The sequence below is a fragment of the Notolepis coatsorum genome, assembly GCF_963971535.1.
Source record: "Notolepis coatsorum genome assembly, chromosome: 16".
Lineage (NCBI taxonomy): Eukaryota > Metazoa > Chordata > Actinopteri > Aulopiformes > Paralepididae > Notolepis > Notolepis coatsorum.
In genome coordinates, this window is record NC_140180.1 from 107030074 (window position 1) to 107053209 (window position 23136).

Sequence of the window (23136 nt, forward strand, 5' to 3'; positions counted from 1 at the left end):
TATGATAAATTCATTAATCTAAAATGTTTTGGGTAGAAAAGCAATACTTTTATTCTCCACAAGTCATTCCTGCCTTGATAGAAAAATCAAGGCAGCATTATTTTTTCATTATCTTTTACCGTTACTGAACAATTGTGAAGTTACTTTCTGCAGATTCACCACTGCATTCGCTTCCATTGTATCATGTTCATCTATACAAACTTGGTCTGGTCATTGTGTTTTTCCCTCTTGTGGTCGTTTTGAGTATTGCACTAATTTTCTTTAGCTTTTTCTAGCGTTGATGCTATTGGCTGATTTAGTCACGTGACACTGCCAGGTCAGCTATTTTTCTCTCCAGAAAGTGTTTTGCCATGAGGTCTGCTCTCAGCTTTTACAAAATTGTACTTGGAGAACAGACAGCAGTAAAGACGATCAGCTTTGCTCCAGCTTCTGGGTCTCCTTTACCCCTGTTCACTGTCTGTTACAGACACACACTGAGCCTGAGGGCAGGATACATTGCATCTGAAAATGTGTCTTAAAACATCACACAAACCCAGGAAAATCACACCGGACTAGAACATCTGAGGTGCATTTATTTTCCTGATATGTTTTAGTTTTTCTCCCCCTGAAACATTGCTCGATTGTGCCTTAACACGGTGTCTAAAAAGGAAGAGGAGGAATTCTTCCTCAGATACTGATATATCACAATGGCAAAACCTTCAAGAAAACAAGTGACACATAAGATGTTTATGCATTTTAGTCCCATGTGGTGACTTTCGTGAGGCTATGTGGTGTTTAAGAAAATAGCTTGCTCAGTAACAGTAGAAGATTATGAAAAAAGAAGCGTGTGTCTTGATTTCTATATCCATACGTCAACAAGCCTGGTCTGCTCCTTTAAGATGCTGAATATACAAGCCATAACTGACGACTTACGTCTTTCCGCACCTTCTTTCCACTGAAACACAAACACATAAACAAGAGCATATCACTCATCTGGGAGAACATCTCAAGTATGCAAACGTCTATATGAATTGAAAATGGGGGACCCTGATGGAAACAAGACAAACGTCTTTCTCAGGTCTGCATCCCCTTAACAATTGTATGTATTGAGCCATACTGTATTGTACCCATTCTGCAATCTGTTAAATAAAGTTTTCATTCATTCATTCATTCATGCCATGTATCCTTTCTGCAGCTGTTGTTTCTAACCAGCAGATGGTGCTGTTGTTACACGGTGTGAAGCAGGGTTGGGGATCATAATCTCATACATATATTATTATGAGTTTTCTAATCTACAGGTATGTATACAGGTATGTGAACAGGGATATATGCAGATATATCCAACAGATAAATATATACGGTATATACAGTATAATAGTATTATTGTACATGGATCATGAGAGAAAGAGAACATACCGTTTCTTGATTACTTTCTCTACGCGTAGTTCTGACATTAGATTGGACAGGTCCTTGGTTAAAGATGGAGGGGACCTGCAACGATGGGAGAACTGTATCTTCAATCCCAATCAAACCTATAGACCTGTTCGCTGTCCACGTCAGACTCAGTGTGCACACGCATCAAGGGGGCCAAAGGAACGTAATCCTGGTCAGAACAACGGGGCAGACTACAATATATTTGCATTTGTTAGCCATGCTAGCGATCTAAACAATCGATCCATGCCAACGCTAGATGTGTAAAAGGTGAAAGACTCACACTCACATCCATGCTGATTTGGCAAAATGACATCCAGCTGTTTTCGTTTGAAACAACTTTATTCAGGGGAGTGTCATGGTTTCTCCATAGAGCTCCATTATACTTTTAGTCAGGGGAGTGTCATGGTTTCTCCATAGAGCTCCATTATACTTTTAGTCAGGGGAGTGTGATGGTTTCTCCATAGAGCTCCATTATACTTTTAGTCAGGGGAGTGTCATGGTTTCTCCATAGAGCTCCATTATACTTTTAGTCAGGGGGAGTGTCATGGTTTCTCCATAGAGCTCCATTATACTTTTAGTCAGGGGAGTGTCATGGTTTCTCCATAGAGCTCCATTATACTTTTAGTCAGGGGGAGTGTCATGGTTTCTCCATAGAGCTCCATTATACTTTTAGTCAGAGCAGTGTCATGGTTTCTCCATAGAGCTCCATTATACTTTTAGTCAGGGGAGTGTCATGGTTTCTCCATAGAGCTCCATTATACTTTTAGTCAGGGGAGTGTCATGGTTTCTCCATAGAGCTCCATTTTACTTTTAGTCAGAGCAGTGTCATGGTTTCTCCATAGAGCTCCATTATACTTTTAGTCAGGGGAGTGTCATGATTTCTCCATAGAGCCCCATCGTATTCTTTTAGCGCAGCAGCTTGCGCAGGTAGGGGGCAACTTAGTCACGTGACTCAGTTGGTGTTGCTGATTGGCTGGAACACGGTATGTTTGTATACAGCGAACAGGTCTGTAGCCACAATGTCCATACATATACAGCCAGACCACAGATGATGTCATACAGTTCCCCTTTATATCGTACAAATTGTAATGTCATACATTTGTGCATCTTAGACAATCTTGGATAGCATCAAACAGAGCTATGGCCAGTACAGAGAGACTCAGAAGGAGCTTCTCTCCCCAGGCCATCAGGACGCTCAATGACTCAATGCAACACTAGCACATCCATCTACCTTCATTGCACACACATCCACATGCACACACTCACCTTAAAACTCACTTTAGACAGTTTAACACTACACCATATTTTATTTATTTATTAAAGAGATTTGCACTACATCCATACCTAATTTCTAGCATTTAGCATTTTTTTTTAATATTTTTTTTTATCTCATTGTCTGCATTTTTGTACCCCATTGCCTGCATTTTTACTTCATTGTACTTAGGTTGTACTTTAGTTTGTATATTGTATAGTGTTGGGACTTTATTCCTCTTTTACTTTTTTTTACTGTATGAAGCACATTCTCATGGGCTCATACAGAACCAAGCATTTCACCGTAATGTACATGTACTTTATACGTGACAAAAAAAGCAAACTTGAAACTTGAGATACCTTTGTGAGACTTGTATCTGCTGGAAAAGAGGAGAGAGATTACTCACTTTGAGTTACAGTACAAGCAATAGAGCCAAGACACTCAACACTTACACATATATTGTATATACTAAATGCATACTATATACTGTGTACTATGTAGTGTACTATATACTGTGTACTATGTAGTGTACTATATAGTGTGTACTATGCAGTGTACTATATACTGTGTACTATGTAGTGTGTACTATATAGTGTGTACTATGCATTGTACTATATACTGTGTACTATGTAGTGTACTATATACTGTGTACTATGTAGTGTACTATGTAGTGTACTATATACTGTGTACTATGTAGTGTACTATATACTGTGTACTATGTAGTGTACTATATACTGTGTACTATATACTGTGTACTATGTAGTGTACTATATACTGTGTACTATGTAGTGTACTATATACTGTGTACTATGTACTGTGTACTATATACTGTGTACTATGTAGTGTACTATATAGTGTGTACTATGCAGTGTACTATATACTGTGTACTATGTAGTGTGTACTATATAGTGTGTACTATGTATTGTACTATATACTGTGTACTATGTAGTGTACTATATACTGTGTACTATATACTGTGTACTATGTAGTGTACTATGTAGTGTACTATATACTGTGTACTATGTAGTGTACTATATACTGTGTACTATGTAGTGTACTATATACTGTGTACTATATACTGTGTACTATGTAGTGTACTATGTAGTGTACTATATACTGTGTACTATGTAGTGTACTATATACTGTGTACTATATACTGTGTACTATGTAGTGTACTATATACTGTGTACTATGTAGTGTACTATATACTGTGTACTATGTACTGTGTACTATATACTGTGTACTATATACAGTGTACTATATACTGTGTACTATGTAGTGTACTATATACTGTGTACTATGTACTGTGTACTATATACTGTGTACTATGTAGTGTACTATATACTGTGTATAGGGTTGACTTGCCACCCGTCCTGTAAAAAACTGAATCGTCCCGTAATTGGAAACTAAAAGACGTGTTCCGTATTGAACTGATACGGGACGCACTTTGTCCCGTATTTTAAGGTCGGGAATGTGAGAGCTCCGCTGTCCGCAAGTCAGTCAGTGTTGCCAGTATTGTGAGAGAAATGAGCCAACCGACCTACAAAAACAAGCCAAAAACAAGCAAAATTGTGTCCAAAAGTTGCGGGAAATAAACAGACTTGGCAACTCTGGTATGATGGGCGTGCGCTCAGCAGCTCACAACCAATGAGAATTAGCGCTTTCACGTTGCTAAGATAAGTTCTGTGCCGTTGTGCCAATCCTCTGTCTGTGCACTGCCTGTCATGGTTGCTGTAGTTGACACTCCACGTGTCCTAAAAAGACAAAACGCCTCCAGAAGTACAGACCTGAGTGGGAAGAGGCAAACCCCTGGCTTGATAGCGTCAGTGGAGATGTTTATAAAGCAAACTGCAAAGTATGTATGTGTTTTCTGTGGTACAAGGTGGACTGACTGACATCAGACAGCATGCCTCAGGAGAACAACATTCCCGAAATATAAGAACGCAAAGGACCCAAGCACAGGTTTCACAGTTCTTCATGACTGAAACATCTCCTGAGATTGATTCGGTATGGGATATTACATCTTATTTATCTGGTTGTGTTTTTATTCAATTTATTTTTAATCTTTTTCCCCCTCCTTTTTCCTCCGATTTTCTCCCATCCCAATGTTAGTCGTTATGCCAATTCCCAATCCCCTTCCTGGTCGCTGCGCACTTACCCCCCACAGTCGGTCTGGGAGAGTGGAGGCTATCACGTGCTTCCTCCGACACACGTCTAGCCAATCAACCGCTTCTTTTCACCTGGCAGCGCGGACTCTCACTGAGAGGGTGTAACGTGTGGAAGGATCACACTACCCCCCTTAGATCCTATCCGCGCTGAGCAGCCGCCTTGACCGAACTGTAGGAGTCGCTGTTTACAACGACCCGGACCCACCCCGCCATCTTTCCCACCCTCTAATACTGCCAATTGTATTAGTGTGAACGGCCAGCCAAGCTGGTGACAACGCCGGAGCTGTGAGCTGGATTCGAACAGGCGAATCCAGCGTCTTCGGCGTTTACTTTGGTGACGAACGCAATCTCCGCTGCGCCACCTGACCGCCCTATCTGGTTGTGTTTTTAACTAGATGTCAGTATTTCTATTTACCTGCCCTGGAAGCCAGGAGCCTACATTGGCTGCTGATGTGGGCATAGTCTAGGCTATTTCAGTTGACTAATATGGTTGATTGTTCATTAATGTTGAGTTTTTAAAGTCTAATAAATAAACATGTATTTATATTAATCAATATAATTAAATAGTGTGCCCATTTAAACTCTTATGTTGTTATGCTCATCTGGAAAAAGGAATTCTTCATAATGGATTAACAGTTAACACTTTAAGTGCCGGAAACGTGTTTAGGCGTCTTTCCTAGCCATGCTCAAGTTGCCTAGGACGCCGTAACTAGTCTTTGATATCAATATTTCAAAAATCTGTGATCGGAATCATATTTCCCATCCGCAGGCCTGAGACCCACTGAAAAGCCCCACTCAACTCTCTAGCGGTTCAAGAGCGCCATCTGGTGGCCGATCGGCAGATCGCCCAACAGGAAGTCATGTGGATGAAGTGGTGCTCACCCATATTTCTTCCGGGCATTCGCTATAGGTCCCGGGACTCGAGCTCGACACAATACATAGCGATCCGTTGCCAATAACTCGATAAACAACATGATTTGGACGTATATACTATTATACAACCTGGAAATGGACCGGGTATTTCGACATCCCATAATGGAAAACTGTTTACTCCACGCTGATTGCCCAACGGCCCGAGGAGACTGGGGTGAATTTTAGCGTTTATTATTACCGTGTTCGATACTAACTGCTATGATGAACATATGACCCACATTAGATGAATGGTATAACGCTGCCCACGGAATTATAAACGCCCCCTCGCCCATCCGGTCAACATCAGATGACGTGTAGTAACTTCCAGAAGTACGTCCAGTTGAAATTTTTGATCTCGCGCCGATTGCTATCAAACTGTATTTCATCATCAATATAATGCATTTGGGGCTATCATTTACATTTACATTTAGTCATTTAGCTGACGCTTTTATCCAAAGCGACTTACAAGTTCTGTACGACAAGCCATCAGGAAGGGCACAACTCTATCAGCTGAGCAACAATGTTCATCAAAGTGTTGAGTGCTACAGTGTAGGTTAGTTTATTAGGACAAGTGCATGACAGTACGGTTAGTTAGGGTTAGATTTTTTTTTTTTTATTGTTTTTTTTTTAAATTCAGATAATGGTTGAATGGTATAAATCACGTTCTGGAGAAAGCTGCAGAAAGAGATGAAAACATACTTATACTTTAGACCATATTTTAGTATGAATATGTGAATGAAAAAGTTTAACGTTGCTACACAATGAACAATACATATAGGACATTGAATGGGACCTAATAATGGCAATCTAGCAATAGAATTAAAAAAGTTATAGCCCTGCAAAGAAGGGGAACTTCTCCATGTTAAATAGAGCTGGCAACGGATGGTATATCATGAATTTAACCTTAGGCAATCAAAGTGTTAATAAATACATAAATAATATAATTCATAAATACATAAATGCAAAAATACTTAAATAAATACTTAAACATAAATAAATAAATAGTGCAATATAAAAGTCATACTGTTCAATTTCATTTCATTAAAATTTTATCATCCCACTCCTCCCCTCTAGGTTACTGCAGCTGAGGTGACACAGGTATACCACACGGTTAAACACAACCTCAGCGGCGGCTAGGTGGTGTAGTGGGCAAGGCGCTTGCCATCAACGCTGGAGACGCTGGGTTCGAGTCCAGCTCTCGGCGTTGCTATCAGCTTGGCTGGTCGTTCATACTAACACAATTGGCAGTGTTAGGGGTGGGAAAGCTAATGGGTGGGTCCTGGCCGTTGTGGACAGCGACCCCTACAGTTCGGTCGGGGCGCCTGCACAGCAAGGGTAGGATCTGGAGGGAGGTAGTGTGACCTTCCACATGTTACACTCTCCCGGTGAGAATCTGCGCTGCCAGGCTGGCTGCCGGCTGGCTGCACATGCGTCGGAGGAAAGCATGTGACAGTCTCCGGCCTCCCGGACCAACAGTAGGGGGGAGTGCGCAACAACCAGGAAGGGGGTTGGGAATTGGCATAACGACTAACAGTGGGATGGAAGAAAATCGGAAAAAGGAGGGGGGAAAAAGATTAAAAAAAATAAAAATAAAACAACCTCAGCTACAACAGTGCTGACTGTTTGTTTTCTATGCATTTCAGGAGTTTGGGGGGCTGGCTCCCCTAAATAATTAAATAACATAACCCTAACCCTAAAACCGAAATAAAGTAAAATTTATTTTAAATTTTTTTTACAACGCCCAAACCCGCCCAAAAAATTACAGGTGTCCCTTATTTCTATTAGTGAAAGGTGAAAAAAGTAGTAGAACGCACTCATCTCACTAGACTTGACACTGGGTGCTGTAACCTCTGATATCGTACATAAAAATAGGGAAACAATGTCCAGGCACGCACTCCAGGTTTTTCCAAATGTATTGGCAGCCTGAAATCATATCATGACGTCAAGAGTGCGTGCCTGGACATTGTTTCCCTATTTTTATATTAGTGAAAGGTGGCGACCCTAACTGTGTACTGTGTAGTGTACCTGTTCTCTGGGTTCCACAGCTGGAGGCGGCTCATCTGGAAAAGCAACATGTAAAACAGGTATTTTACATGATATACATGTAGATACAGATACATTTATCCCTCCTCATGAATGCGAGTTGAAGGGACATCTGGACCTTTTGAACGTTAAGCTGGTAGTTTTTCAGCACCAGACACTTTTCCCCCACTGAGCAGAGTAGCCTCACCTCTGAAGCCTAACGTCTCTCTCTCTGCCAGGGCGGGGTACCTGGGTATGAACCCCCATGTGCGCAGCAGGGGGGTCGAGACCCAGGTGGGTTTGTTCTCACGGCAGTTAACAAGCCATTATTAGGGAATTTATATCATATAAATCCACACATTTCTTCGCGTGTCAAAGTGGTAGTAGTTCTTCACTTTCCTCCATTTCCAATACTAAATGTATGGAGAGTGATACATATAGTCTACTGTCTATTGTTTGATGTACATAGTACTACATGTATGGAGAGTAGTAGGGGTGGGGGAAAATATCGATATACGTAGTAGTATTGCGATACTTTGCGTGGCGATACTGTATCGATACAGGGACGCCAAGTATCGATATTTAATTATTTATAAAAGAAAGAAAATGTTTTTTTCTTTTTTTGTATAAGGTAGTTGCATTGTTCATTTCAATACCTGTAATAGTACAGTAGTCCACACACATGCACACGTGTGCATTCAGTTAAGCTGGAATATGACTGTAATACAAACAGTTCATTTTGTCAGGTACATGCAACACAGATTACAGTGTTTACATCTGTCTACTTGAGAAAATACCATGTTCTGCAATAAAAATGATTGAAGTGAGATGAACAGACTGAACTTTATTTTATTAGATAAAACATGTTGACAAAGTTTTACTTTGCAGTTGAAAAAAGCTAATAAATCGCAATATTAATATTACAATACTCAGCATATCGCAATATATTTAGTATCGCAATACTATCGTATCGTGACTCAAGTATCGTGATAGTATCGTATCGTGAGGCCTCTGGTGAGTAGTAGTAGTAGTAGTAGTAGTAGTAGTAGTAGTAGTAGTAGTAGTAGTAGTAGTAGTTTATTCAGTCATCATCTCACACAATACAATATGCACAATCATTTAACAATATTTGATTTTACAGTGACTGAAAAGAACCATGCATTTAAAATGTCTAGGTATCCCTTCAAGGCGAGCAGCTCCAAACAGAGCTGACTGGGATGCTCCAGTAGTTGTAGTTGTTAATAATAATAATTAATAATTACCTAACGGGTTCCATGGTTTCCTCGGCTTCGTCTTTCTGTTTATAGATGGCCCTGGGTTTCAAGAACAACAGAATGGTTGATGACGTGAGCCTGTAACTTGTCTTTCTGCCACACGGCCAGCAGCCTCGGCTCAGTTTGCTAGCATAACAAAGTGTTGTCTGTTCCCACAAATTCTACATCAGTGACCCCAACGCTCTTGGACGATTCCAGAGTAACTATTCGGCATGTTGACTAACACAGTCTCACTGACGTTACTGCTGTTCTGGGAGCAGCTTCGCCACATTGTCAGCACGGACGACCTATTGTTGTCACTCCTCTGGGGGTTGAGGGTTTGGAAAAACGCCTAAACATATCATTATTATGATATTGTTTGGACTTTGGACATGTTCTAGGTAAGACTTCAGGCTATGGCCCCAGCAGTGTTTTCAGCTAATAACTATAGAGTAGATAGATCTGCAGGACGAAAATGAAATTTCAGTGTGTTCAAATCTCTATTCAAAACTCTATGACAATAGCACTCAGAGTGATTCTTCCTGTTGTGGAAGAAAATTCAGAGTGTTTCCTTTCAAAAGAGGCCTAACTTGCATTTGCTACAAATTAATAGTGAATAGTGACCAATTTACTTTCAGTATGCAATCGACATGCGTTTTATGCAAAATTTGCAGGACTGAGGTTAAGTGAATATAACTTTGTCTAAAAAAAATATATTTCCATGTGTTTTTACCAGCAACTAGTGTGTAGTGTATTGAGAGGGGACCCTATTAACTGTTACACTGCTGAATGGCATGCTGGGTACTGGTAGCTAGCTAGCCAGGTAGTATAACATACGGTTATCCTATAACCATAGTTATAATTATGAGTATAGCGAGCGCTCTGCACTCTAACCCTATCCCTTATCAATCTAATACTGAATAATTTTCTTCACATGTACACACCCACATGTTGTTCCCTTAACCCACCAAGAAAAACCTAGAACCAAAGTGTTTCAGTTTTCAAAGGGTTAACCCAGGCCAACAGGTCGACGGGAACGAGTCCGGACCTGGGCCTGGCGGACCGGGACCTACACAGGGATGCCTAGAGGGGTTGACAGCAACCACCTCGACAGCCCCCTCCAATACCTGCCCAGCAGGGGGAGGGAGGAGTGAATACAATGGAGAAGGACCAGGCCCCCTAACACAGCGCAAGGTACAACACAGTATGGACCAAGCACGTCACTGTTATGGGCAAGCCGTAGTGGCATACACATGACACACATATCCACGACATCAATCCCCGCGAAGCCCGGACCGACCGGCATTTCCCCCGCGGAAAAGCACAAAGTCCTTCGGGGTACCAGAACAGCAGATCTGTGCCCCGGCGGACAACGGGTTAACTGACTTGGTCCGGCGTGACCAGAACCAGTCCCGCATCCTAGTCACGCAGCCATCCCCAGTCCTAAGAGGGGGGTAGGTACGCGTGTCGATCTAAAACATCACAGAGGGCGCCACCAAGATGGACAGAACGTGAATGCGCTGCTCCTGGCGGCCCACCTCATGGGCGTGAGACCCCTCCGCCAATGTAATGATCTACTCCGTCATCTCCCCCCGGAGATGCACGTGAGTCATCGAGTGTTGTTGGATTATCTCATGTTCGCTGTTAATTAAAAACGAAACCATATAACGTTGAAGCTCAGACATTTCAAGTAACTTTCGTAATGAATGCCTTTGTTCCTTGAAATAACGTTAGTCTGCTGCAAATATCTAGCTGTTAGCAATGACAGCAGCCAGCTAATGTGGTAATAGGGTAATAACTATTAGTAATGGAATAGTTCCCAGTGACTATCGAATAGTAATTTTGTGAGTTTTGCCCATCCCTAGTGACCAAAAATCTGGGCGGGGAAGTGAATGAATAACTCTCCCGTCCCTAAATACCAACCACTGAAGTACCCTCGAGCCTGTGGTTGTACTGGGCGATTCTATACTTTAAGCAAGTGGCTTGTCCTTCCGCGTTCCCGTTTTGCGCTCTGATTGGCCACGCACGTTTCTGGTCATGTGACATGTGCGCCAATCGTGGGACGGCAAGTTTTTGGACGGTTAAGCTTAGGCGCTCTTTCGAAGTTGGTTAAGGTTAGAGTTTGTCTTAGAGCAGGGCGATAGAACACCAGCCCTGATTCCAAACTCTAACCTTAACCAACTTCGAAAGTGTCGCCTAAGCTTAACCAGTGATAAACTAGGCGTTAGGTAGTTTGCAGGCTGTTAGACCCGGAAATAGGCGCAGATCTTACCGTCCCACGATTGGCGCACATGTCACATGACCAGAAACGTGCGTGGCCAATCAGAGCACAAAACGGGAACGCGGAAGGACAAGCCACTTGCTTAAAGCATAGACGCGTACTGGGCAGCTCCCAGGTGTGAATGTAATGTAACTGTGTGAATGCGAAGCAGGGCTGAGAAAGAGCCTACCCTGGGTAAATAAAAGGTAAAATAATAAATAAAAATGGACATTTCCGACTTTAAAGCAGATTTAACTAAATGGCGGCTCGCATTTATTCCGTCGATATTCGCTCGTTTATGAATGCATTTCCTAAACTGATATTTCACTAATAACACTTTAACCTATTGGTAAACAAACGTATTGTTGAGAATATACACTATGACTGCTGTTTTGACAGGATTAGGGTCTTTACTCTTGGCTACATTTGAAAAAAAAAAAAAAAATGCAACATTATGTCATACAGTCTGGAGAGATTGATTTATGGCTTGGGTCCGGTACCGGACCCGTCAGGCTTAAGAGGTTAAAGCGGATTTAATGCACATGTATGATGTGATGCTCAATGAACAATAACACTATGTAACAAACTATTAAATACACCCACAGCACACACATCCACACGTACACACTCACTTTAAATGGACAACTCACTGTAGCACCCACTTTACTCACTTTAGACACTTAACCCTTTGATCGCCGGGGTTAAATTCATAATTTACTATCCCTCGCCAGCCCTATTTAACATGGAGAAGTTCCCCTTCTTTGCAGGGCTATAACTTTTTAAATTGTATTGCTAAATTGACATTATTATGGCCCATTCAACGTCTTATATCTATTGTTCAGGGTGTAGCAACGTTATACTTTTTCATTCACATATTCATACTAAAATACGGTCTAAAGTATAAGTATGTTTTTATTGTTTTCTGCAGCTTTCTCCAGAACTTGATTTATAGCCCTAAATGCATTATATTGATGATCAAATACAGTTTGGTAGGAATCTGTGCGAGATAAAAAATGTCAACTGGAGATGCTTCTAGGAGTTACTACGTATGATCTGATGATGACTGGATGGGCGGGGGGTCGTTTATAATTCCGTGGGCAACGTTATATCATTCATCTAGTGTGGGTGATATGATCATCAGAGCAGTTAGTATAGAATACATTAGAAAATAACTCTGAAACTCACCGTACCTTCCTCGCGGCGTTGGGAGATGAGCGTGGAACAGAATTTTTTCTATTATGGGATGTCGAAATATCCGATCCATTTCCAGGTTGTATAATAGTATATACGTCCAAATCATGTTGTTTATCAAGTTATTTGCACCGATCGGTGTTCACTGTGTCAAGATGGAGTCCTGCTAACGATCGCGAGTGCCCGGACGAAATATGGGTGAGCACTTCCTGTTTGGCGCGTCACTTCCTGTTGGGCGATCTGCCGATCGGCCACCAGATGGCGGTCTTGAACCGTTAGAGAGTTGAGAGGGACTCACCAGTACATATAATGTCTCCGGGAGAGAAATATGATTTCGATCACAGATTTTTGAAATATTACCTTCTCTACTGCAGTTACTTCAGTTACCTTCAGTTACCTTCTCTACTGCATTGTATATATATACTGTATGTATATTGAACACTTTTGTTTTGTTTACACTTGTTTACGTACTTGACTTTCTATTTTATACTTATTTTATACTATCTTTTTATTTTATCTAGCACACTCAGGAGCAAAATAGAAAGAAGCATTTCATACAAAGTATTCTGTATTTCTGTATGACAACTAATAAAGAAACTAATAAAGAAACTTGAATGACATGGCGTTTTCAGTGAGGACATCGCCTCCCATGCATTCTCCTGGGCCCCGTTCCCCGTACCTGGATAACTGAGTTAGCCGGATAATTTCCAGTCAAGCCTGACTTAAGCCGGACCTTCCCATTCCCCGACGCGCGATTGTCCAAATCACCATGACAACAGATCAAAAAGTTTGAGCCTGGTCGGGAGCAGGCTTAACTTCAGTTAGCCGGATGAACCATGGCCACGCCCCCGCAAATAAATGACAGCTCGCTTCCTGAAATGATTCTCACAGTCTAGATCCCATTATACCATTCTGAATTATGTTTCTGTGCTTCGTTTTCCTAGAGGGGGCTTCTGAAATGTATAATAATAGAACTAAATGCTGATAATAAATCATATTGAGCCTATAGATTTACTTTGTCCTAAATAAAATAATGCACGTCATATACGGCGCTCGGAGTCGCGATACACGCTGCATGTGGTTATTTTAGTAAAGGCGCATTGCAAATGTGAATCCCGCGGGGATATTTTTAATGAATGAAACCTATCGGCCGTTTGGCTCTGATTAGTTTCATATATTCTCCGCTGTAGATTTGCTTAACGGAGCGCCCGGATTGTGTTTCATTCAAGCATAAAATTGAAGTGTCTATGCGTGGATTGTGGATTTTGTGTGATATTGTAACTGGGATTAAAATGTCTGATGAGATGCGCTGTTTGACGGATTTGAGAAATTGAATGAGCCGTTGACGTCACATTAATGCATTTGAGAATAAAGAGATAAAACTTCATTCAAAAGAAAAAATATTCTAAACACGGGTTTAGAACTCGTCCATTGATGGTCTTGGATAAACAATGAATCTATCCCGTCTGGCACAGTGGCGCAGCGCTAGTGCTCAATCCTGGCAACCGGGCGACCGGTGTTCGAAACCCCGTGTTTCCAATATAATTTTTTGGAATATAATATTATAATATTAAGTAGCCTAGTTTTAAGTTAACATATTATAAATCTACATGCATTGAGGATGTCATTCTTTATATAGCTCTCAACGTGCACCAAATTGAATTATTCCTACATTGCAAAAAGAAGGAAAAGACTAGGATTCGAACCCGGGCCGTCTGCGTGAAAGTCAAAAGCAGAAACCGTTACACCACAGTGCAGATAAGTAAAAGATCCACCATACATCAATCAATGGGTAAGAGAGCCGTATCCTTATTCTGTATAACAGTTTAACTAATTATTTTCGCTAGCAAGATCTCATTTGATTATTCAATCCATAAACCTACTGCCAGCAGGCAAGTTTAAAGAAATATAATCTGATTGATTGAGGTAATGAGGGACTTAAAATTAGCCTATAGATAACGCATTTAACTTGTCGGCGAGGCGATTGAGCCGTACTGCAATCTGTTAATAAAGTTTTAAATCAATTAATCAATCAATGCCGTTAGAAAATCAGGATCTCTGCTATCGATAAGTGCTGGCTTTTCAACTGAAGCGGCCGTGCGCACTTATCCTGGGTCTCAAGTCTGGTTCGAGTTAACGAGACTGAATCCACCTTCGAGGAACAGGAAAATCCCGGCTTCAAACATCGGGTTAACTGAATCTGGATAATGGGACTCTTGATCGACTTAGTTGAACCAGGTACGGGGAATAGGGCCCTGGCTGATTCCCCCTCTTCATGTATTCTAAGCTCTGATTACAGGCCGCTGTAGTTATTATGGCTCAGTCATGGTATCTGAGTGGTGTGTTAACGTCAGCCAGTACAGATTTCCAGTAGAGTTTGTGCCATAGTCTTGTGATGTATTTGGTTTAGAAAATCTAAAAAAATCTAAAATGATTCAAGATTAAACTGTTGATGGTGCTTAAACTTTAAGACCCTCGTTCAAAGTTGTGGGACTTGATAACCCTCCTCTCCCCCGTTAAGAGTTCTCCCTCCTCTCCCCCGTTAGAGTTCTCCCTCCTCTCCCCCGTTAGAGCTCTCCCTCCTCTCCCCCGTTAGAGCTCTCCCTCCTCTCCCCCGTTAGAGCTCTCCCTCCTCTCCCCCGTTAGAGCTCTCCCTCCTCTCCCCCGTTAGACCGTTAGAGCTCTCCCTCCTCTCCCCGTTAGACCGTTAGAGCTCTCCCTCCTCTCCCCCGTTAGAGCTCTCCCTCCTCTCCCCCGTTAGAGCTCTCCCTCCTCTCCCCCGTTAGAGCTCTCCCTCCTCTCCCCCGTTAGAGTTCTCCCTCCTCTCCCCCGTTAGAGCTCTCCCTCCTCTCCCCCGTTAGAGCTCTCCCTCCTCTCCCCCGTTAGAGTTCTCCCTCCTCTCCCCCGTTAGAGCTCTCCCTCCTCTCCCCCGTTAGAGCTCTCCCTCCTCTCCCCCGTTAGAGCTCTCCCTCCTCTCCCCCGTTAGAGCTCTCCCTCCTCTCCCCCGTTAGAGCTCTCCCTCCTCTCCCCCGTTAGAGCTCTCCCTCCTCTCCCCCGTTAGACCGTTAGAGCTCTCCCTCCTCTCCCCCGTTAGACCGTTAGAGCTCTCCCTCCTCTCCCCCGTTAGAGCTCTCCCTCCTCTCCCCCGTTAGACCGTTAGAGCTCTCCCTCCTCTCCCCCGTTAGAGCTCTCCCTCCTCTCCCCCGTTAGAGCTCTCCCTCCTCTCCCCCGTTAGACCGTTAGAGTTCTCCCTCCTCTCCCCCGTTAGAGCTCTCCCTCCTCTCCCCCGTTAGAGCTCTCCCTCCTCTCCCCCGTTAGAGCTCTCCCTCCTCTCCCCCGTTAGAGCTCTCCCTCCTCTCCCCCGTTAGACCGTTAGAGCTCTCCCTCCTCTCCCCCGTTAGAGCTCTCCCTCCTCTCCCCCGTTAGAGCTCTCCCTCCTCTCCCCGTTAGAGTTCTCCCTCCTCTCCCCCGTTAGAGCTCTCCCTCCTCTCCCCCGTTAGAGCTCTCCCTCCTCTCCCCCGTTAGAGCTCTCCCTCCTCTCCCCCGTTAGAGCTCTCCCTCCTCTCCCCCGTTAGAGCTCTCCCTCCTCTCCCCCGTTAGAGCTCTCCCTCCTCTCCCCCGTTAGAGCTCTCCCTCCTCTCCCCCGTTAGAGCTCTCCCTCCTCTCCCCCGTTAGAGTTCTCCCTCCTCTCCCCCGTTAGAGCTCTCCCTCCTCTCCCCCGTTAGAGCTCTCCCTCCTCTCCCCCGTTAGAGCTCTCCCTCCTCTCCCCCGTTAGAGCTCTCCCTCCTCTCCCCCGTTAGAGCTCTCCCTCCTCTCCCCCGTTAGAGCTCTCCCTCCTCTCCCCCGTTAGAGCTCTCCCTCCTCTCCCCCGTTAGAGTTCTCCCTCCTCTCCCCCGTTAGAGCTCTCCCTCCTCTCCCCCGTTAGAGCTCTCCCTCCTCTCCCCCGTTAGAGTTCTCCCTCCTCTCCCCGTTAGAGTTCTCCCTCCTCTCCCCCGTTAGAGCTCCATGATAACCCTCCTCTCCCACTGTGTGACTTGGCCAACAGATGGCGCTAGAGACCCACTTACACCTCTCTCTCTCTCTCTCTCTCTCTCTCTCTCTCTCTCCTCTCTCTCTCTCTCTCTCTCTCTCTCTCTCTCTCTCTCTCTCTCTCTCTCTCTCTCTCTCTCTCTCTCTCTCTCTCTCTCTCTCTCTCTCTCTCTCTCTCTCTCTCTCTCTCTCTCTCTCTCTGGGTCTGTGGCTCTCTCTCTCATCTCATCCTCACTGCTGTGCTATCTGACTGTGCTGTTATTTTGCCCGTGTGCCTCTCTCTCTCTCTCTCTTCTCTCTCTCTCTCTCTCTCTCTCTCTCTCTCTCTTGATTCCATTCTAATTATGTTCACTGGAGCTTTTACTGTGCATTGGTGGCGGAATGAAGGGATTTGTCTGCTGCTTCAGTGCTGTACACACACACACACACACACACACACACGCCCACACGCGCGCACGGCACGCACGCACGCACGCACACCATTCTAAATTGTGCACCTTTTCGCAAAGTTTGCCTAAAACAACTGTTGATTAATGCAGGTCTTTGAGACACTTAAAGGGGCACTTCACCCAAAATACATTAAACAGATGGATAGATATACAGAGAGATGGAGAGACAGAGAGACAGACAGACATACAGACAGACAGACAGACAGACAGACAGACAGACAGACAGACAGACAGACAGACAGACAGACAGACAGACAGACAGACAGACAGACAGACAGACAGACAGACAGACAGACACACAGACAGACATACAGACAGACAGACAGACAGACAGACAGACAGACAGACAGACAGACAGACAGACAGACAGACAGAACACACAGACAGACACACAGACAGATATACAGACAGATATACAGACAGATATACAGACAGACACAGATTGATCACATGTGATCACGTCGTCCAGATTTCAGCCTTCAAGAGCTGCCACAGTCTGTCTGTTGCTGAAATAATAAGTCGTTATCACGAGAAAATGGACTTTGTTATCTCGAGAAAATTACAATAAAATTATAAATAGTGGCGGCTGGGTGGCGCAGCGGACATTGCGCTCGTCACCAACGCAAGAGACACCGGGTTCGACTCCGGCTGTCTGCGTTGCCTCCGGCTTGGGCCGGCCGTCATACTAACTCAATTGGCAGAGTTAGCGGGTGGGAAGTCGAAGGGTGGTAGTCTGGTCGTTGTGAACAGCGACTCCTACAGGTCGGTTGGGACGCCTGCACAGCAGAGACAGGAAATGGCGGGGGTAGTGTGAGCCTCCCACACGTTACACCTCGCCATGAGAGTCCGCGCTGGCAGGTGAAAAGATGTGACAGGCTGCCTCTTGTGTTCGGAGGGGACACGTGATGCAATGCTTCTATCCTCCCTACAACCGGCCAGTGGGGGCATATGCGAGCAACGTTCAAGACAGGGGAGGGAAGAATTGGCACAATGGAATTGGGATGGGAGAAAAATAGAAAAAGAGGCGAAAAAGTGTATACAAATAAAGAAAAATGTATAAATAAAGACGTGGCTACTCCATACCTTGGGATAATTTAGGCAATGTTTTTTAAAGCATGTTATTGCAAAAAATAAAGGAGTTACTAAAAACCCTAAATATGTAGTTTCAGAGTCACCTCAGAGTTCAGTTTCCGAGCGGTCGTCCCACTGGGTGACATCGCAGCGGGAGCTGAAGCAGCTGAAGAGGGTTCTGGTGGTAACAGATCTGATGCCAGACGAGGTCATAAATAGGGTCTTATGTAACTGAAACTCAATAACTGAAACTATCCTCTCACTTTTAACTCTGGTGTGGTGTTTCTATTACTCACACAGTGTTCTGGTGAACCCACAACAATATTGGGATTTTAAAACAATGAAGCAATTTATGTTAAAATACTTAACGGATGTTAACTTTATCTCTATTACAAGCAATATAGACAGCATATATAGTTAATATTTGACATTTACCTCTGCTAGATCAGATTTTTCAATGAAAGTGCTATACATTTTTCATGATAAAATGTGTGTAAAAAAAATAATAAAGATTATAATCAAGACATGAATGGAATAAATCATGTTTATCTAGATAAATATAAATTAACCAAGGTGGAGGCAACAGGGACACAGTGAACCTTTTTGTTGAATGTTTACCATTTTTACTTTTAATTAATATAATGTATGGGGGGGGGGGGGGGGGGGGGGGGCGCACAGTGTGGAAATATAGAAAATATGTTATTTTATATGTTCTTCACAGAAAAGGCCAATCAGTCTTGGGTTAAAAAAAAATAATTCACTGTAATCATTTATCTTTTACAGATCTTTCTCTCACAAGTGCAAAAGACAGCGAAACCATCATTAATCACAGGTCGGCTGGAGGCTCCTGCAGACAGCAAACTACCAGAGGATATCTTTTCATAATCTTGTTCAGTAAAGATATTGAACACGACGGAGGGGATGGATGTTCTATTCAGGCACAAATAGCAGAGGAGGCTTTTCTGAGCACTCTTGGAGGAGAGGGGAGGTTTCCGACTGTCCTACAGGATATAATAAGCAAAAAGTGTTTTCCTTTACGAGTCAACACCGAGCGCCATTAGTTCTGTGTTCCCTGAGTGAGAATAATGGCATTAGGCTGCGTACAGACAGGGGTCTTGATCTAGACGAGCGCAGGCGCTGGATTCTTTCATCTCTCCCCGTCTCTGAAGCTGCCCGAGGCGGGACTCACAACTGGTTTAATCATAAACTGTTACTAGAGAACAAAGGGTTGAAAAAAGAAATCCCTCCCTTTCTGCTGTGTGTCTGTCTGTGTGTCTGTCTCTCTCTGTGTGTGTGTGTGTGTGTGTGTGTGTGTGTGTGTGTGTGTCTGTCTGTGTGTGTGTGTCTGTCTGTGTGTGTGTCTGTATGTTATATACAATATTTTGTGTTGTACAATGCATGACCTCTTAACCCTTTCACTACCACACTACAGACGGTTAACCACTAAGTAGTTATTTAACCTCTTCACAGTCCTGCAAATTTAGCACAAAACGCCAGTCGATTGCAGACTGAAAGTAAATTGGACGCTATTCGGGAACCATTTGTAGCAGATGCACAAGTCTGGGCCTCTTTTGAAAGGAAACACTCTGAGTGCTATTGTCATAGAGTTACAGAGGTTTGAACACACTGAAATAAAAGTATTTTTCATTTTCGTCTGAATTATTTTGCAAATATATGATGCCTGCAGATCTATCTACTATAGTTATTAGCTGAAAACACTGCTGTATGTTTAGTGTTAATAATAATAGGCCAAAGGAGATTTTGCAGTTTGTTCCCGCCCTCCGGCATCTTCTTTTGAAGAAACTGTGAGCGGGTAAACAGCCCCTTCTAACCGTGAGTGTGGAGTTATCTGTAACACTTTATAACACAGCCGCGTTTCAGAGTGTAGGTTCCCAGAACTGTAACTTCCTTGTATGAATCTGTCAGTGGTGGAAGAAGTACACAGTTCCTTTACTTATTAAGTAAATGTAGAAATACCCAGATAAATGAGTACCCTTGTACTGTAAGTCCTCCATTCAAATTCTACTTAAGTAAAAGTAGAGACGTTTTTGCTATTGAATGTACTTAAGTATCTAAAGTAAAAGTATGCATTCTACATGACGTTTGTGTATTCCAGTGCTTGGGAGCGTTCAAACCTCGATCCATTGATCTCTATAGGTTATGTTAAAGTGGTATGTAGTCCGGTTATATGCTGCTCTGATTATGTCCGCTGTGAAAGTATATAATCGTCATACATTTTTACCATGTTTTCTATGCAAATAATTTTTCTTCAAAGCAACTAGTAACTAATGGGTTCAGATACATGTAGTGTAGTAAAAAGTACAATATTTCCTTTGAAATGTAGGTAGTGGAGTAAAAGTATAAAGTTTCCTAAATTGAAAATACTCACGTAAAGTACAAGTAGCTCGAAATTGTACTTAAGTACAGTACTTGAGTAAAAATACTTAGTTACTTTTTACCGATTCCTACTGGTACTTAAATGTAGGTACAGTGGAAGAAAACAAGGTAATGAGGAACAAGGGAGTAACAATTGGGGTAATTACTAGGCTTGTCCCCGACTAAGGATTTGTATAGTCGACTTTGATTGGCCAAAATTTGCCGATAGTCGACTACTAGACGTTGGCAGTCGACTACAGCTCCTTTCGATCGATTATTCGACTAGTCGAGGTCAGCCCTAGTAATTTCCTGGGAACTTATGATGTAATTTCCTCATATGACTTGCATCTCAATACATTAGAATATCGAGGAAAAGTTAATTTATTTCAGTAATTCAATTCAAAAAGTGAAAATCATATATTATATAGATTCATTACACACAGAGTGAAATATTTCAAGACTTTATTTCTTTAAATGTTGATGATTATGTCTATGATTATGTCAGCTAATGAAAACCCCAAATTCAGTATCTGAGAAAATTATAATATTACATAAGACCAATACAAAAAATATATATATTACAGAGATGTCAGCCTACTGAAAAGTATATGCACTCAGTACTTGGTCAGGGCTCCTTCTGCATGAATCAGTGCGGTGTGGCATGGAGGCAAACAATATACTTCTTCAATATTCTAATTTATTGAGATGCACCTGTATAATGCAATAAAAACAGATACTTTTGCCCCTGGCTCATGGCAATTGTGACAATATTTCTTTATGCATGTGAATTTGACAGGCAACCTTCACCCAAACCCCAGGGGTTTATTAACTCCAGGGGTCTATTAACTCAAGGGGTTTATTAACTCCAGGGGTTTATTAACTCCAGGGGTCTATTAACTCAAGGGGTTTATGAACTCCAGGGGTTTATGAACTCCAGGGGTTTATGAACTCCAGGGGTCTATTAACTCCAGGGGTCTATTAACTCAAGGGGTCTATTAACTCCAGGGGTCTATTAACTCAAGGGGTCTATTAACTCAAGGGGTCTATTAACTCCAGGGGTCTATTAACTCCAGGGGTTTATTAACTCCAGGGGTTTATTAACTCCAGGGGTCCTATTAACTCAAGGGGTTTATTAACTCCAGGGGTTTATTAACTCAAGGGGTCTATTAACTCCAGGGGTTTATTAAATCCAGGGGTTAAATCCAGGGGTTTATTAACTCCAGGGGTTTATTCTGCTCATGTTCTACTTCCTTGCATGATGTTGGATAAGAACAAGTTGAGAAACGGGTCTAAACGCAAATGTACCTCTCAAGTACACAGCTATGAAACAACTAACAATACAGTAGTGCAATTATATTTATATAGAACAGTGGAAACTTCGTAAATCACCCCCCGTTTTTACTCTATTTACTCAGTAAGTACTCTGAGTAAGTGCTTATTATTGTGTAATTATATGTGTGTGTATTGTCCTCCGATGACAATGTCTTCTATAGCTGCACTAGGACAATGAGTTTACAATGTAATATTGATGTGTAAATCTTCTGTGTAGTGTCTTTAATTATATACCTAAGGTGTTCACATTCAGGACCTCCTGCTGCTCGTTCACCGCATTGTCCTGGGGCTCCTCTGCAATGTTAAAGTGGCTGTGTCTGCGCCTGCTGCTGGGCTCCTGAGGAGGACAAGGTGCAGTTTGTTCAGGTCTGTGTCTGCGCCTGTAGCTGCTAACAGAGCAGCTAACAGAGCAGCAGAGCGGCTAACAGAGCGGCTAACAGAGCAGCTAACAGAGCAGTTAACAGAGCAGCAGAGCGGCTAACAGAGCAGCAGAGCGGCTAACAGAGCAGCTAACAGAACGGCTAACAGAGCAGCTAACAGAACGGCTAACAGAGCGGCTAACAGAGCGGCTAACAGAGCAGCTAAGATAGCTAACAGAGCAGCTAACAGAGCAGCTCACAGAGCATCTAACAGAGCAGCTCAAAGAGTAGCTAAGATAGCTAACAGAGCAGCTAACAGAGCAGTTAACAGAGTAGCTAAGAGAGCAGCTAACAGAGCAGCTCACAGAGTAGCTCACAGAGCAGCTAACATAGAAGCTAACAGAGCAGCTAACAGATCAGCTAAAATAGCAGCTAACATAGCTAACATAGCAGCTAACGGAGCAGCTAACAGAGCAGCTAACAGATCAGCTAACAGATCAGCTAACATAGCGACTAACGGAGCAGCTCACGGAGCAGCTAACAGAGCAGCTAACAGAGCAGTTAACAGAGCAGCTAACAGAGCAGCTAACAGAGCACAGAGCAGCAGAGCGGCTAACAGAGCGGCAGAGCGGCTAACAGAGCGGCTAACAGCGGTTAACAGAGCGGCTAACAGAGCAGCTAACAGAACGGCTAACAGAGCAGCTAACAGAGCAGCTAACAGAACGGCTAACAGAGCGGATAACAGAGCGGCTAACAGAGCGGCTAACAGAGCGGCTAACAGAGCGGCTAACAGAGCAGCTAACATAGCAGCTAACAGCAGTTAACAAAGCAGCTAACAGAGCAGCTAACAGAGAGGCTAACATAGTAAGTAAGTAAGTAAGTAAGTAAGTAAGTAAGTAAGTAAGTAAGTAAGTAAGTAAGTATTTATAAAGCACCTTTCATACATGTCATGTAGCTCAAAGTGCTGTACACAAACATAGGCATATATAACGATAAAAGCAATAAAGTCACAGTGATCAGTTAAGATCAATGTTTAAAAAAAAATAAAT

At 43.0% G+C, this 23136-nt stretch overlaps 1 protein-coding gene across 1 annotated transcript in view; it reads right to left on the reverse strand.

The window, feature by feature from the left end:
* Positions 1-23136, reverse strand: part of clnk (cytokine dependent hematopoietic cell linker) — a gene marked incomplete at its 3' end in the record, with an annotated part of 52354 nt that overhangs the window by 15050 nt on the left and 14168 nt on the right. The window contains exons 4-9 of the mRNA XM_084332148.1: positions 21963-22065; positions 9030-9080; positions 7771-7805; positions 3025-3041; positions 1396-1470; positions 913-934 (exon numbers count right to left, since the gene is read on the reverse strand). Coding sequence (XP_084188274.1) covers positions 913-934; positions 1396-1470; positions 3025-3041; positions 7771-7805; positions 9030-9080; positions 21963-22065 — 303 coding nt within the window. The remainder of the gene's footprint in view (positions 1-912; positions 935-1395; positions 1471-3024; positions 3042-7770; positions 7806-9029; positions 9081-21962; positions 22066-23136) is intronic.